The 16243-nt window shown below is 52.7% G+C and overlaps 1 protein-coding gene across 4 annotated transcripts in view; it reads right to left on the reverse strand.

Moving 5' to 3' along the window:
* DPP6 (dipeptidyl peptidase like 6) overlaps positions 1–16243 on the reverse strand; it is a 1158816-nt gene that overhangs the window by 12384 nt on the left and 1130189 nt on the right. For all 4 annotated transcript variants that reach the window (XM_078343379.1, XM_035255081.3, XM_035255078.3 and 1 more), the window contains exons 18-20: positions 11987–12085; positions 6613–6682; positions 3204–3398 (exon numbers count right to left, since the gene is read on the reverse strand). In XM_078343379.1, the coding sequence (XP_078199505.1) occupies positions 3204–3398; positions 6613–6682; positions 11987–12085 (364 nt within the window). The remainder of the gene's footprint in view (positions 1–3203; positions 3399–6612; positions 6683–11986; positions 12086–16243) is intronic.

The raw sequence follows: 16243 nt of genomic DNA on the forward strand, positions 1-16243 counted from the left end.
AAATCGGTCTACTATAAGGACACATGCACATGGATGTTCATTGCAGCACTGTTTACAATAGCAAAGACTCGAGGCCTCTGTCTTCTACCTGTTTGGCCACAGAAGGATTCCTCCCATGAGCTTCCTGCTGCGGCCTGGCCTTGGCTGCGCCTGCTTGGTTCTCTAGGTCTCAGTGCTCTGGGCCGGTGCTGCCTGGGTCCCTGCCTCACCCTGGCCGGGACCTCACCCTGTACCGTGGTCTGCTGCTTCCCCGCGAAGTGGCTGGGGTCCTACAGTTTCTAGACCCTGACCAGCAGCAGGAGGCCTGCAGGCTGCGGGCTTGTTAGATGCAAATGATTGTGTGTCTGGATTTTACCTCTAGCCAAGCCGTAGTACCAAGAGTCGAGTTAGATCAGAGATATTTTTAGAAACTTTCTAGTAAAGAGGAGAAAATATAATTTCTTTTCTCAACCTGTATGAGTTCTTGGTTGAGACATGTTCACTGTCCTGAAAATGCAAGTCAGATGCACAAGAGGAAACCCAGCGAGGTCTCCTGGCGGGGGCTGTGCCCTGTACATGGCGGGAGCCTCGGTTCCAGTGCCTCTCGCAAGGCAGGGGCTTAGGGGCCCTGCTTACATAGCACTTTAACAAAGAGCTATAACTCTCAGCATATGACCAGGCAAAGGAGAGAGCAGCTCCAGTCTTTCATTTATGTATTTGAGATGGAGTTTTGCTTGTTGCCCGGGGGGAGTGCGATGGCGTGATCTTGGCTCACTGTAACCTCTGCCTCCTGGGTTCAAGCAATTCTCCTGTCTCAGCCTCCAGATTAGCTAGAGCTACAGGCACCCACAACTATACCTGGCTAATTTTTGTGTTTTTAGTAGAGAGAGGGCTTTGCCATGTTGGCCAGGCTGGTCTCGAACTCCTGACCTCAAGTGATCCGCCAGCCTTGGCCTCCCAAATTGCTGGGATTACAGGCCTGAGCCACTGTGCCTGGCCTCCAGTCTTTTAAAAGGAGGGAACCCGTTGGAAGGCAGTGCAATCTGCCCCCAGAGTCCTCTGGTGCTGGCTGGTGTCCTCTCTGGGCTGGTGAGCAGGTGCCATCCCCAGAAAGGAAGGATGGAGGTCCTGGTGTCTGGCAAATGGGCAGAGGCAGAGAGCTCCCTGCGTCTTCAGTGTCTTTCACTTAGAAGGTTGCATGTCTGTTGTTCCTTAGCACATGGCCCAGGGTGTCTGTGTGTGTACACATGAGCACATAGGATCCAAAAGGGAAAATGGTGAAGAAAATCCCAAGGTGAGCCCAAAGCAACCTGTCTCTGGGAGACCGGAGCCCACCTGGCCCTGGTTGGGGGTTTACACAGATGCCCCCGCCTTCCACGGTGGGGACGAGCTCCCTTCCACAGTTCATCTCAGCTGCTTGTGGAAGGCAGGCCCTGTGGGCTCCTCGGTGAGGATGTGGTGGCAGTGGACGGGAGCTGCGAGGGCCGCCTGGGAGCTGGAGGATTAGGCTGATGTCACCCTATGTCTTCTGCCCAGGGGCTGGCCCCACACCCATGGCAGGCGGATCCATTTGGTCTTGGGGAAGCTGCCTACACCTCTCTCACTGGTGGCAGTTTCTGGAATGGGCGGGGGGGGGCAGGGAGATGGAAAGAGACGTTTGCTGTCTGCTTCTGGGGAGATTTTCCTTCCTTTCTGGAAGTTTCTAGAAGTGGTTCCCTCCCCAACCTGCTGTAGGTAGATGAAGAAGCATGGAGCCAGGTGCTACTGAGGGCCAGCCTGTGAGCTGAGGGCCCTGCTTAGGATGAGGCCATCGTGGCTGGCTGGGCGGACGGACGGAGAGAGCCTGGGTCTTTGGTGACGTTGTTGGTGTCTGGATTCATCAGCTCTGAGGCCTGGGATCTCTGTGTCTTTCATAGCCAATATAGTTCCTTATTTGAGGGTGTGTGTGTGTGTGTGCACGTGCGCGTGCACCGCACGTGTTGTAGTCGTTGAATTCCAGGCAAAGGCATCCTGGCAGACATTCCTTCCCTGAGTATCTGAGTCCTGAGGGCTCTCCCGCTCTGTGGCACAGGGCTTTGTCACCCAGCTCATAGCTCCCTGTAGGAGGGATGGGGGCCATTGTTTTCCATTGAAAGACCATTTACTGACTGCAGATGAGAGGCCATCAATCCTTTTCAAAATGAGAATAAATGTTTTGAAAGTCAGTAGAGTAAAAATTTTCAAAGCCACAAAGCACCCTGGTATAATAGGTACAGAGATGCCAGGTTTACTGTCATCCTGCAGTCAACAGAACGTGCTGAGCTGGGCTCTGTGCTCCACCCTCCTCATGTGCCCGGGCCCCCCCTCACTCTCCCCTGCCCAGGACGGTGATGATCACGGTCACTGCGGGGGTCCCTGGCAGATGAGCTTCTCCTGCCCTCTTGTCATTCCCAGCACCCGAGTCCATAGTCAGTTGAGTTGTTTTGCAGCCTCTCTGAGGGGTGAAGTTAGAGTAAGTGCTGCAGTCCTCTGCGCCATCAGACTGTGAAAATGACTTCCACAAAATGAGTGTGAGGCCAGCTGTAGCCTGGCACAGTGTCTTGATGTCTTTTTTTATTTCCAGTGCAACAATAAGATCCAATAAGTCATTTGGAGCATCTGCCCCTTGGTGCTAAGGCTCTTTTTGTTTTCTGGGATAGCTGGCTTCTCTGGCTGAGTCAGTGAAAGGGATGTAGAGGAATGAGAGAGCAGAAGCCTGCCCTCCCTCAGAGCCAGGGCGGGGGGTGGGCGGTCATTTCTGACCCCGCCTGGATGTGCAGGGAGGTCCTGTTCTCATTTGCATGGATTCAGCCCCATTTACATTCCTTCCCTTTTCCTGTCCTTCCCTCCTGATCTCGGCTCTCTTCCCCTCGGGATAAATGGCAAAACAAGCATGGACGCTGGCCGGGTCAGTGACCGCAGTGCAGGAAAGCCGAGCAGACCCAGCTGGCAGTTCCAGCGCCTTGTTTTGGCCAACTCAACACTCTCCCCTGCAGTGGGAAACTAGCTATAAACGTCCCTAGGAGAAGGTTCCGAACAGTTTCCTTTGATACTTGCTTGGGAGTTGCCAAGAGTTTTTAGGTAAGAGCAGATTGCGTGCAAAACGTGTGCACGGACCAAAAGCATTCCCGCACTGACTTCGGCGCAGCCCCCATGAGAAGCACCGTCCCCTCCTCGCCTCTCCCGCTTCCCAGGCAGGTGCTCACCGCACGGCCTCCATCTGGTCCTTCTCCTCCAGCAAGCCCAGCCGCCGCCTCACTTCGTGCAGGAGCTTGGTCCCTTGGAAGCCGCTGCCGCGGCCGTCGCACTTCAGCACCATCGCGCCGTGGCTGCTTACCATCACTGTCTCCCAGCTCACCTCGAACTTCTCAGCCACGCTCTGGCTCCCCGGGGTGCCATCCCTGCAGAGGAGTCCTGGGCTCAGCAGGCCAGCAGTGTGGCAGGTGGCGGCTGGTCATCACCAGGTCAGATGACCCCTCATAAGGGATCTTTATCCATGATCCACCTGCCACACGCTCAACTCTGCACCCCCAGATTCTCCTGCCCCAGGCAGCTGAGCCAGGTGTTATCCACACCCCATAAGGTGAAGAGAAAGAGGAGACCTCAAAGAGCCCAGGAGACCCAGGACCATCCCTAAACACCAGGGCACTGCAGGGATGGCCACCAAAGGGCCTCTATTTGGTGAGGGAAACAAGAAAAATCCTCCCAACTTCTCCCTCTGGCAGGCTTTCCCTATACTGCAAGGCGGTTTCTCTTTCCTGGGTTCTAGAGATGGGGTTTCACTGTGTTAGCCAGGATGGTCTTGATCTCCTGACCTTGTGATCCTCCTGCCTTGGCCTCCCAAAGTGCTGGGATTACAGGCGTGAGCCACCGCGCCCGGTCTTTTTTTTTTTTTTTTTTTTGAGGCAGGCTGTCACTCTGTTGCCCAGGCCAGACTTTAGTGGCACGATGTTGGCACACTGCAGCCTTGACCTCTGGGGCTCAAGTAATCCTCCCACTTCTGCCTTCCAAATAGCTGGGACCACAGGCATATGCCACCACGCCTGGCTAATTAAAAGACAAATCTGTGAATCTGTAGAAATGGGATCTTGCTATGTTGCCCAGGCTGGGAACAGGGCCATTTTCAATACAAGACTGGCTGTTCCTCATTGACCGGCATGCTCATAAGTGTGGGGAGGTTTTTAAGTGATTTTCCCTCTTGCTGGGAAAAGGAAGGACAGGAGAGAAAGCCAGCCCCAGATCCAGCCTGCCTCCCAGAATAGCCACAGGGAGCAGTGGATCCAGCGAGGCGACAGCTCCGGCCACCGGCACTCTCCCAGCTGTTCGCCAAGGACTGAGGAGTGTGGTGCAGGCAGAAGGAGCAGCCCAGGAGGCCCACACACCAGGCTGCTGCATGCTGAGGGTCCTAGTCAGTCATGGCGCTGCTCTATGTCAAGTGTACATTTGTTTCCTTTTGGATTTTTAAAGTTTGAAGCAGGGGATCAGGGACTCCAGATCTCCTTGCTGTCATATTTGATGTCATAGAGAGAAATATGCAAAAAGACACAGCCTCCGAGGCAGGCTAGCGAGGCCAGAGTGAGTGTGTGTCCAGGGGTTGGGGCTGCCTGGCTGGTCCCATCTGAGCTCGGTAGAGCTCAGCTGTCTCCACCTGGCACGACAGCTTTTACCTCTGAAGGGAAAGTGAATCGTTTTGTGGACTGAAAAGCTTTTGGAGATTCCCTTTAAGATTACTGAAGAAATCAGTGTTCAGGGGAAGAAAGCTGATCTGTAAGTCATTAGATTAGCATCTTGGAGAAAGTGGAGAAAATCTGGTTTAGTGAGAGAAAGGAGGCAGGAAACGTGTGATGTGTGGGGGATGTGGGCATGCGGGCTTGTGTATGTGTGGGTTGTGGAGTGTGGGTGTGTATAGATGTGTGTGTGCATATGGGTGTATTTGTGCATATATGTGTGTGCTGCATGCGTGTGTGCATGTGGGTATGTGCTTATGCATGCAGGTGCGTGTGCATGTGTGTGTGTGTGTGTGTGCACTTGGGTGAGTGGGTGCATGTGTGTGCTTATGCATGCAGGTGCATGTGTGCATGTGTGTGGGTGCATGTGTGCATGTGGGTATGCATGTGTGCGCATGTGTGTCTATATGGTGTGTGTGCATGTGGGTGTATGTGCATGTGTGTGGGTGCATGTGGGTGTGCATGTGTGCACGTGTGTGTCTATATGGGTGCATGTGTGTATGGTGTGTGCATGTGTGTGTGGGTGCATGTGGGTGCGCATGTGTACACCTCTCTGTGTGTGCATGTGGGTGAGTGTGCATCTGTGTGCCTGTGTGTGAGTGCAGTGGGTGAGAGTGCATGTGTACACCTCTGTGTGCGCATGTGCATGTGGGTGAGTGTGCATCTGTGTGCCTGTGTGTGAGTGCATGTGGGTGAGAGTGCATGTGTACACCTCTGTGTGTGCGCATGTGCATGTGGGTGAGTGTGCATCTGTGTGCCTGTGTGTGAGTGCATGTGGGTGAGTGTGCATGTGTGTACATGTGTGCATGTATGTGGGTGTATGCCTGTGTATGTGTGTGCGTGTGCATGTGGGTGACTATGCATGTGTGGCTGCTGGGAAAGTGTGAAAGCAGTCTAGATATTGAGGAAAGTGGGTTAATTGCAAAATGGAATCAGCTATTGGAATTTGTGCCTTGGGGCGTTTCTATAATGGAGGCTTTTGCTATTTAGGGACTCAGCCCTCAGGAAGGGAGCCGGGGTCCCCCTGGCACGACACCAGGGTTAATCAGAACTCTATCAGGTGCCGGTGTTTACTCAGGGTCATGGCACTGGTGTCCGTAACACAGCCTCTACTCCAGCCAGCTCTCCCAGCCCATGAGGGGCACAGGAGTTTCTCCTGCTTTGTGGTCTTGGAAAGACAGACCAGGAGGTGCATTGGGGTATTTGCCCCATGGTCCAGGTGGCACCCTCTGCACTGCCCCCCAGTGTGGTGTGAGCATGTGGGCATTACCTAGACTCCAGGCTGTCTGGCAGCATTTGAACCCCTGCACAGGGCATCCAGCTGGCTCCCAGCACTGAGCTCCCTAATCAGACCCAGTATCTTCAAGGCATGTACCGAGCACAAAATGTTGTTCTCAAAACCCAGACTGGAGGCTTTATTAATGAACATAAGAAAGAGCTGAACAGCTGAACAAATTCTTTGCTGGCAAAGAAAGGGCATTCAGTGGCCAGAAATGCCAGCCAGGCTCCTATTTGAGGGAGACCCACAGGCCCAGTGTGCAGGTTCCAGGCTCCGGCCAGCCTGTGGCTCCGTGTCTTGGTACCCATCCCCTGCATGCCTCCGGGTGAGCCTGTCATGCAAGATGCCACTATCAGGATGCCAGCCGCCTCGCTTATGGTCACAGAACACCCTGAGGCAGTCTGGAGAAAGGGTAAGTCACAGTATCCACTTTCTGTTAACCTTTGGGGGTTTCCAAGAGTCAGAAAGAAGCTGACACTGGGATAAATGATCTTCTGTTTTCAGTTTGCAACAATATAATTTCTCCTGATTATCTTTTCTTAAGAGTTCAATATTCACTTATCATGAGCATCACGGAGCCCCAGAGCGAGCAGACATGATGATACTTACACCACCAGGAGCAGAGGGTAGTGGGTGGTGTCGGTGAAGGTTGCTGGCTTCAGGATCTGCATGGGCAGGTCTGGGGAGAAGCAGAGCACAGCACGGGTTAGGGGGCAATACTGGCCCCGGGGTGTTGGGCAGGCCCTTGGGCAACCATGGGGGGAGGGTGCTCTGGATGGGGCCTGAGCGGAAGCACACAGACAGAGACTGGGCCAGGGTTTTCATCTTGAGGACTCTGGGCTGCTGTGCACCTTGGGCAAGCCACCCAACCTGTGTGAAGCTTAAATTCAGTCTTGCATATGGGAGTGCCCTGAGCATAGAGAAAACTCCATGGCCTGGGCACTTGCTAGCAGCAGAGTTTCAGGCAGGGAAGGTGGTGCCCTAGGGGCAGGCAGGCTGACTGCAGCAGCAATGCGCCTCTCAACATCTGCTGGGGGATGCTGAGGATGGGTATTTGGGAGCAGGGGAGCAGGGAGAGGAAGAGATGGAGTGTGGGGGGAGACAGGGGACTGCCTAGAGGGGAGAGGGTGCCGGCACATGGCAGTGCCACTGTACAGAGCCAGATGGCTCTGTGTGATACCAGGGAAGAACGGTGCAGCCCAGTGGATCCCGCGGCACCAAGGTCATTGGATTTGGTCCTGGGCAGTGTGAAATCCAGTGGGTGAGGGTGAGTGGGTAGGAAGCAAGCCTCTAAAACCTGCTTCACCAATTCCTTCTGCGCCCCCTACCTCCCAACAAACCTTCCCATCCAAGTTGGATTTATTTATTGCTGTTAACTATGACCCAGATTACCAAAGGCACAGCAATTAAATTGGAATTAGCGGCTTTTCAATACAATGACTACACAGATACACAGCAGGCTTGGGCGGCTGGCTGGGTAGCCAGCTCTGACCTGGCGTCTCCTGACTGATTCGGGCTGAATGTTAATGCTTGCAAATTGGCTCAGTGGCCCAGGGACTGGCGGGAGGCAGGCCTTGCACCTCATCATTGAAATTCCGTAAAACATGGTCTGGGCTGCTCACTGCCACTGATAAGCCCAAGGGCAGACCTTGGAAACTGGGTTCTGACTGGCTGAAACATTTCAGGGGAGACCTGGAAGATGTCCTACTTTCTTTAAAAAAGAAAAGAAAAGCATTAGCCTCTGGTAGCACAAATCAAAAAAACAAAACCAACCAGGTCAGTAGGGCGGACGTCTTTCAGATTTCCTGTGATCTCTAAGGGGGTCTTTCTGATCCAGGCCCACACAGGCAGCCCACGCCTGCTCCTGGCATCTGTGCCCACCTGCCTTTCAAGGAAACCCCCTGAGCGTGTGGCAAGGGTGGGAAGGGCTTTGTGCTTCTAAAGGTCTTTTCTGCATTTCCTAAGGGGAAGGGATGACAGCCACACACCAGTGCAGCAGGCCTGGGAAGCATTACTGGGACAGCAGGGGTAGAGTGGGGGCTGGAGGAGGAGGCCAGGCCTAAGGAGTTCAGAAAGCAATCTTGCCAGGGTGACAGCCTGGCTGGGGCAATGGTCTCTCCATGAGGCTGGGATAATGCACCCTTTCCTTTCCTTTTTCCCTCCCCTCCCCTCCCCTCCCCTCCCCTCCCCTCCCCTCCCCTCCCCTCCCCTCCCCTCCCCTCCCTTCCCTTCCCTTCCTTCCCTTCCTCCCTTCTTCCCTTCTTCCCTTCCCTCTCTCTCTCTCTCTCTCTCTCTTTCTCTCTCTCTTTCTTTCTTTCTTTCTTTCTTTCTTGAAACAGTCTCATTCTGCCACCCAGGCTGGATTGCAGTGGGCGATCTCAGCTCACTGTAACTTCCGCCTCCTGGGTTCAAGCAATTCTTCTGCCTCAGCCTCCTAAGCAGCTGGGATTACAGGCATGTGCCACCACACCCAGATAATTTTTGTATTTTCAGTAGAGACAGGGTTTTGCCACATTGGCTAGGCTGGTCTCCAACTCCTGACCTCAAGTGACCCACCTGCCTCAGCCTCCCAAAGTGCTGGGATTACAGGCGTGAGCCACCGCGCCCAGCCAATACACACATTTCTTGGTCGAAGCAGATTGTCACAGCCTCTTTTTGTTTTTGTTTTTGTTTTTTATTTTTGAGACAGAGTCTAGTCTCATCTGTTGCCAAGGCTGGAGTGCAGTGGCACAAGTTTGGATCACTGCAACCTCCACCTTCCAGGTTCAAGTGATGCTTATGGCTCAGCCTCCCAAGAAACCGGGACTACAGACAGGCACTATCAGGCTTGGCTAATTTTTGTATTTTTGGTAGAGATGAGTTTTCACCACATTGCCCACAGGCTGATCACACAGGCTGATCTTGAACTCCTGACCTTAAGTGATCAGGCTTCCCAAAGAAATGGGAATACGGGCATAAGCCACCATGTCCAGCCCTTGTGTATGGTTTTCTTAAGTTTCTCATCTCTAGGGTAGGCATGGCAGCTCACACCTATAATCCTAGCACTTTGGGAGGCTGAGGCAGGAGGATAGCTTGAGCCCAGTAGTTCAAGACCAGTCTGGGCAACACAGTGAGACCCCGTCTCTACTAAAAAAACATGTAGCTGTGGTCCCAGCTACGCAGGAGACTAAGGTTCAAGGATCACTTGTCTTGGGAGGTAAAGGCTGAGGTAAGCCGAGACACTGCACTCCAGCCTGGGGGACACAGTGAGACTCTGTCTTAAAAAAAAGTCCTTTCTTCTAGACCATTCCCTACTCATTTCCTTCATGTCCCCTTCCCTGGTGTGGTCACCGTCAGAGTATTTTGAGAGAGAAAGCCTCTGGACATGAGTGTGCTGGGGGCAGATTTGAAGTGCATCACAATTCCAGAATGTTCTGATTTTCAGATGTGAATGCAATGTTGAGAATAGTTCTGATAGAGCATGGCTTCCTGTGGGCAGATGGCAGGGCTGGGATTTTTTGGCCCCGGCCTGCAGTGGGCTGCAGGGAGCCTGCGGTGAGCACAGGGGAGCGAGGGTCCCGGTGCAGGGCCCGCACCTGGGCTGTCCTGCAGGCTCCGGACCCACCCGTAGTGAAGCGCACTTGCTCTTGCCTCGGGCCCCTCGTGTTGCCCCCTTCCCTGGCTTGTACTCTCTCCTCCTGTGAGCCCACCTGAGGCCAACTCCAGGGACCATGTTCACGTCTCATGCTCTGTGAGCATTCCCCCACGCCCCAGCCCGTTCTCAGGCTCTTCTCTGAACTCTCGTGCTCTTTGCTTTCTGCCCTGTGAGATGCAGCGTTGCAGCACGTACTGTTTGGGGGACCTGTTCTTTGCCGCATGTACTGGTTGGGGGACCTGTTCTTTGCCGCATGTACTGTTTGGGGGACCTGTTCTTTGCAGCACGTACTGTTTGGGGGATCTGTTCTTTGCAGCACGTACTGTTTGGGGGACCTGTTCTTTGCAGCACGTACTGTTTGGGGGACCTGTTCTTTGCCGCATGTACTGGTTGGGGGACCTGTTCTTTGCCGCATGTACTGTTTGGGGGACCTGTTCTTTGCAGCACGTACTGTTTGGGGGACCTGTTCTTTGCAGCACGTACTGTTTGGGGGACCTGTTCTTTGCAGCACGTACTGTTTGGGGGACCTGTTCTTTGCAGCACGTACTGTTTGGGGGACCTGTTCTTTGCCGCATGTACTGGTTGGGGGACCTGTTCTTTGCCACATGTACTGTTTGGGGGACCTGTTCTTTGCAGCACGTACTGTTTGGGGGACCTGTTCTTTGCAGCACGTACTGTTTGGGGGACCTGTTCTTTGCTGCATGTACTGGTTGGGGGACCTGTTCTTTGCAGCATGTACTGTTTGGGGGACTTGTTCTTTGCAGCATGTACTGGTTGGGGGACCTGTTCTTTGTCACATATACTGTTTGGGGGACCTGTTCTTTGCAGCACGTACTGTTTGGGGGACCTGTTCTTTGCCGCATGTACTGTTTGGGGGACCTGTTCTTTGCCTCATGTTCTGTTTGGGGGACTTGTTCTTTGCAGCATGTACTGGTTGGGGGACCTGTTCTTTGCAGCACGTACTGGTTGGGGGACCTGTTCTTTGCAGCAAGTACTTTTTGGGGGACCTGTTCTTTGCAGCATGTACTGTTTGGGGGACCTGTTTTTTGCAGCATGTACTTTTTGGGGGACCTGTTCTTTGCAGCATGTACTGGTTGGGGGACCTGTTCTTTGCAGCATGTACTGGTTGGGGACCTGTTTTGTTTCATGGGGTGAGCTTGGTTCCTGCTCTTGGGAGCTGAGTCTGTTAGTGGTTGTGTCTCCTCTAAGCTGCTGAGCACAAGCGGGGGCTGCCAGTGAACGACACGCCACTCTCTAGTGTCGAGGAAGGGCAGACAAAGAGGTTCCAGAGACAGTCCAGGGACGGCAAAGGTAAGCCATTCAGCTCCTCCTCCCTGCCCGTTCAGTTCAGTGGTACTCATCAGCCTCAGTGCGCTCTTCCCCTGAGCCCTGGCAACCTTCTCTTCAACAGGAGCTCCTGCAGTTAGTCAGTCAGAGTCTGCACAGGAGGGAAAACTGTTTACAGCCTCAGAGATGAGGGTAAGCGGTGTCTGAATGAATGACTCAAAGACAACTTCAAGGTTTGAAGTATCAGTTATGTGATACTAACCCACGACCAAAAGGCTGCTGTGCACAGATGTGGGGAAGTCTGCAGGGGGACAGAGTGCTAGGGGGAGACAATGAGGTCCACTGTGGCATTTTACACTTGGGGCTTCCAAAGGTAACTACCTGGTGGGCAGTTAGGACACGGGGCCAGCCAGGTTGACTTGGGAGCCATCTGTGCAGAGGTGGGAGTTGAGGCTCAGAGGCTCTGCCTCCAACCTGGAGCTGTGAGTCCAGGACCAGCCAGTGTTCTGGGGTGTTTAGTGCTTAGCAGCACCTGGCACAGAGTTAGTGCCCAGGAGAACTTAACCAATGACTGGACGGACAGTTCAAGGAAAGGAGGCCACTGGCAGAGAAAGGCAGGGTGAGAAGTGTTTCCCAGGGAGTAACCACACTCAAACCCTCCTCACGCAAACCACCTGCAAGGACACCCCTAATCAGCCCATAATCCACCAGTGGCTGAGGCAGGAAACACTTCATATGCACAGAAAAGGAATCTCCAGAGGGAAGAGGGTTTTCTGGACAGTGTCTTGACACGGTCACCAGAGAAGGAGAGTGCTGGAGTCTGCGATCTTGCTGAAACTGTCAGCCTCTGAGGGAGAGAGGTCTTGTGCCCTGCCTTTTCTGCTTTTGTCTCCAGAGTGAGCATCTTGGTTCTGAATGCAGGATGCTCCATGCCAGAGGAGCTGTGGGGCAAGGAGATGCCCCCGTGCTCGGGAGACTTCGGTGCACAGCACCTGCTGCTGATGAGGGTGCTGTGTCACAGCCCATGTTTTTTCCTTTTAAGGGGGAAAATGTGGTACTCACTATAATCATCAATCTCGATGGTCCGGTATTCCACTTTAGGCATCTGTCGGTCATGTATGGCCTTCTTGACATGTTCATTTGTCTCTAGGTCAAACATTTCTGAAAGAGAGGAAACGGGGATGCACTGAGATGCAGTGGCCACTCTCCGAGGACCTCTGTGGGCCGTGGGTTTTCGTGTGCATAGACCGCTGCTTTAATCAGCCTTGGAGGCACTGTTATTATTTCTAGTGTACAGATCAAGAAACTGGGCATTAAAACACACACTCAAGTTATCGCTCAAAACCCTAGTCTCAAATCAGGAATCTGGGCAGATTCAAGACTCTCCCCACCATCTTAGGCTATTTCTTTCCTCCAGTACAGATTTTGTTCTCTGTGGAGTCACACGCACAGGTTTTGGTACAATTCCTCCCATGACTGTGGGTTTTAGGAGAAACCTACATTACACATCTGTTAGGACGAATGGATTTTCAAATAGTGTGGCCAGAAAAGGAACGGAGGGAAGAAATTAGGGTATGATCTTCATTATATGTTCCCAGAGAAAAATAGATTTCGATCTCTTTCCTAAAACGTCAGATTATCTGGGCTCCTGAGGCCTTAACTGGGATGACTGTATTTGTGGAGAGTGGAGTCGTGTGACGCTCACCTCGGTCTCAGTGGGAGTGGCCGTCCTCCCTCCTGGAGACGGAGGTCAGCTCTGCACCGCTGTGGATGCACTGGCCTTTCCACGTCAGGCTGTGACAGCGCACACACGCCCTCGTTACCCCTTTCTTCCGATGCGGAGAAGGCCCCCGAGGAGCCCACTCTGTTCATCTACCGAAATGGCCATTCTACTTCGTTTCACCCTCTGACGTGCCACAGAAACCACCCAACTTCCCTCCTTCTTTCTCACACAAAGCCGACACAAGGGGGTAACTTGTGGTTCACTGCGAGGGGGAAGTTTTCTGCATGGAACTTTGCCTTTGGCTCATCAATTTACTTTGAATCGGCCATAATTTGTGCATTTGTTTTAAAGAGTAAATGATCACAAGCAATGCTATCATGGACGTCCAACCATCCTCCCATATAACTCTCTTAAAAAAAAAAAAAACGCTGCTCTGCAGGTGGGTGCCTCTCCAGGGCGGCTGGAGGTCAAAAGACTGCTCATCGCCAGGAGACTCTGGCCACGTGGCTTTGTGTGGAGAATGTGTGGCTGTGGCTTTTTTTCAAGAACTCTGCCTGGCAAACTTTTGTACAGGGACAGAGGGAAATGGAGGCTCCCAGTGCCTGTGACGAGGAAAGAAAATGAAAATGACTTCCAAGTTGCTGGACCCATATTTGAATATTTAGCTTCGATGAAAAATAAGGGGAGAAAGTTGTTTTCAAGCAGGTAGAGTTTTAACAAACCTGGTGTTTGACCACCACTGGGAAAGATTCTGAACACCACGTAGCATGCACGAAACGTTTTCCCTGCAGACAGCAGGAAACACAGCTGCGTCTGGAAGGGATGTCTAGGGTGGTAGCCTTGACTTTAACTCTGAGACCCAGAGACTTGGCCTGAGAGGTGGCGCGCACTCCCACGTAGTCATGCACGCGAGTTAGGGGAGGCGCACTCCACCCCAAGGGGCCTGCATGCCCCTGTGCCAGCCTCACGGCCCCAGCCCATGTTCCCAATGGGTCAGAGGTGGCACTCATTGGTGCTGAGTCCAAATGCCCTCAGCCCTTTAATGCAAAGCTCCAGGCACACAATCAGGCAAGAGGACTTGGTTCATGAGACAGTGACTGTGTATCATTTGTGTTCTATTCACATTTTTTGTAGGAAAGAAGACTACTAGCAGGGAGTGCTGCCACGTAGTGAAGAGAACAGCATTCCCTAAACTCCTTGCTGTCCTGCCCCAGGGCCTTTGCGCGTGCTGTCCTGTGTTTAAACCTTCCTTGCTAGCTCCTTCTCTTCCATCAATGCAAGCGTCACCTCCTCCAAGAGAGGCCTGACCACCCTATCTCAGGCACCCAGCAAGCTCTCCAGATACACTTAACACCAAATGAAAACGTTTTGGTCATTTTCCTGGCAGCAAATCCGTCTCCCTACCCTCCACCAAGGTATCAGTGTTCAGTCCCATCCCAGGGACAACATACACTAGCTTTCAGTGCTCTGGGCAGATGGGTTTGTGGAAATTCAATGCATACCATGGAAATTAAGCATCTTTGTTTAGATGGTAGAGTCTGGGTTTCCACCCAAGTCTTTCTCCTCGTTCCCCTGTAGCCTCAGAAAATGTCCAGGAAACCAAACAGGGCTGAGAGGTCCTCCTTGGTGTCTTGGGAAGCCACAAAGGGCCCCAGGGCTCAGACCTTTTGAATGGCAAGAGTTGGAGAAACCAAGGCCAGACCGTGGACCAGTATTTCCCACACAGCACAGACCGAGAACCCAAAGCAAAAGGCATTAAATGGATAGAAAAGATTCTGGTGCTTAGAAGACTAAGGATGTGCCTAAGTTAATTCAGTCGACTCTGGGACCATAAAGCGCGTCATCCATCCTCCGTAAACTCCAGCTTATTCTAGGGGAATAGTGGGTGGATCTTACGAGGTCGTCTCGAGGCCTCAGCTGTAACCCTTGGAGAACCTGTGATCTTTGCCGCTCTGCCTGCCGACACGATCAACCCGCGTGGATAACGGGTGAGGGGCTTGGGGTGTGCAAATGCCGGTCAGATGACAGAAGTGACAACCCATGAAGACCAGGAGCAAAGGCAGAAAGACCCACCAGCAAGAACAGAGATGGGCTTCTTGCTATCAGTCAGCTTCTGCTTCTGGGTCCCAGAAAGGACTTCGGCTCGGGGTCTGCTGGTGGTAGGCGCATGTCTGGATGACTAAATCTCAAAATGAGAGAAAATGGGGACAGAGCCTCTCCTGGTTGGTTAAAATGTGCTCTTGTCTCCACATACACGCATGTGAATTTGACGTTTCAGGCACCGCTGTGCGATCTCAAATGCTGGTCGTGAAGGAGAGTTAAACTCAGGGTGCAGTGTTGTTCTGCTGCCTACTGAGTTAAGCCTGTCTGGAACTAACGGGAACACAGGCTGGTCACCAAACACCCCGTTCCCAGTTCCTGGATCTGAGAGAGCTGGCTTCATGTGGGAACGAACGCACAGCGTTCTAATTGCTCACGGACTACACGGGCTCCTGTGCACGGCTCGTTCCCCTCTGTTGAAATCCCACCCTTTGCTGGAAAGCACCAAAGCAACAGACTATTAAATTTAGTTAAATATTAGATCTCTCATTTAATGATTGCCCACACAGCTGGTTTTATCAGCAGAGAGCTGACTGTCCCACAGGGGAGTTGAGTTAAGCCATTTTATTTGTTCCCATAATTGCATTCAAAGAGGGCAGGAGCTCAGCAGAGAAATAAGAAAAGATTGGCATATTCCCTGAAGGACCCTTCTTTTGACTTCAGGGCAGTGGGGACCTCCAGTCTGGAGCATACAAATGGCCACTCCTTAATTAAATGTGAGCCCCCTCTAATATTTGGTGGAATTAGCTATTATCAGATCTGGACACAGTGAGACCGCAGAGACTCAAGCCCGCTCACAAGGCTGCTTTCCTGGCTGTGCCCCGTGGGCAGGTCGTGGGATGGCCGTACGTTGTTGCAAGACAGGCTTCCAAGTGGCCCGGCAGGTTCCGGGCATTGGCGGATGCACCATTGTGCTACATTTTGGAAAACTGGTGACCAGATCCAGTGATCTTTTTAGGCAACAGATCTAAAACGGTGGAGAGCATCCCGTTCCCTTTCTCACATTTCTACAAGAAGTAAAACTGCAGGATGGCGTGCGCACGCGGAGGTTTGGGCAGAAGTGTCTCTGGCACCTCCCTGGCGCCTTGGCCTGACTTCCCCTGTCTGGGTTTTCTGTGCTTTTCTAGTCCAGGCCTCTCCGGCCGTATTTCTACTCACTACTCACTCCTCACAGGCACTTCCTCTGCAGCCATCACTAGAATCTCTCTCTGGCCCACCCTGCCCCCTCCCTGGGTTCTAGCAGCTGCCGTCTGCCCACCCCAGGGCTGCACCCACAGTCATACTCAAAGACCAGATTCAGGCCCAGAGCCTGCATGACTACTGTTTAAACATACTCGCCTTAACTGGATATCTCTTTTCTCTAAATTCTATTTTTGTTTTTTTGAGACAGGGTCTTGCTCTGTCACCCAGGTTGGAGTACAGTGGTAAAAGCATAACTCACTGCAGCCTTAGACTCCTGGGCTTAAGAAATCCTCCCACCGTAGCCTCCCGAGCAG

The sequence above is a fragment of the Callithrix jacchus genome, chromosome 11, assembly GCF_049354715.1.
Source record: "Callithrix jacchus isolate 240 chromosome 11, calJac240_pri, whole genome shotgun sequence".
In the NCBI taxonomy this organism is placed as follows: Eukaryota; Metazoa; Chordata; class Mammalia; order Primates; family Cebidae; genus Callithrix; species Callithrix jacchus.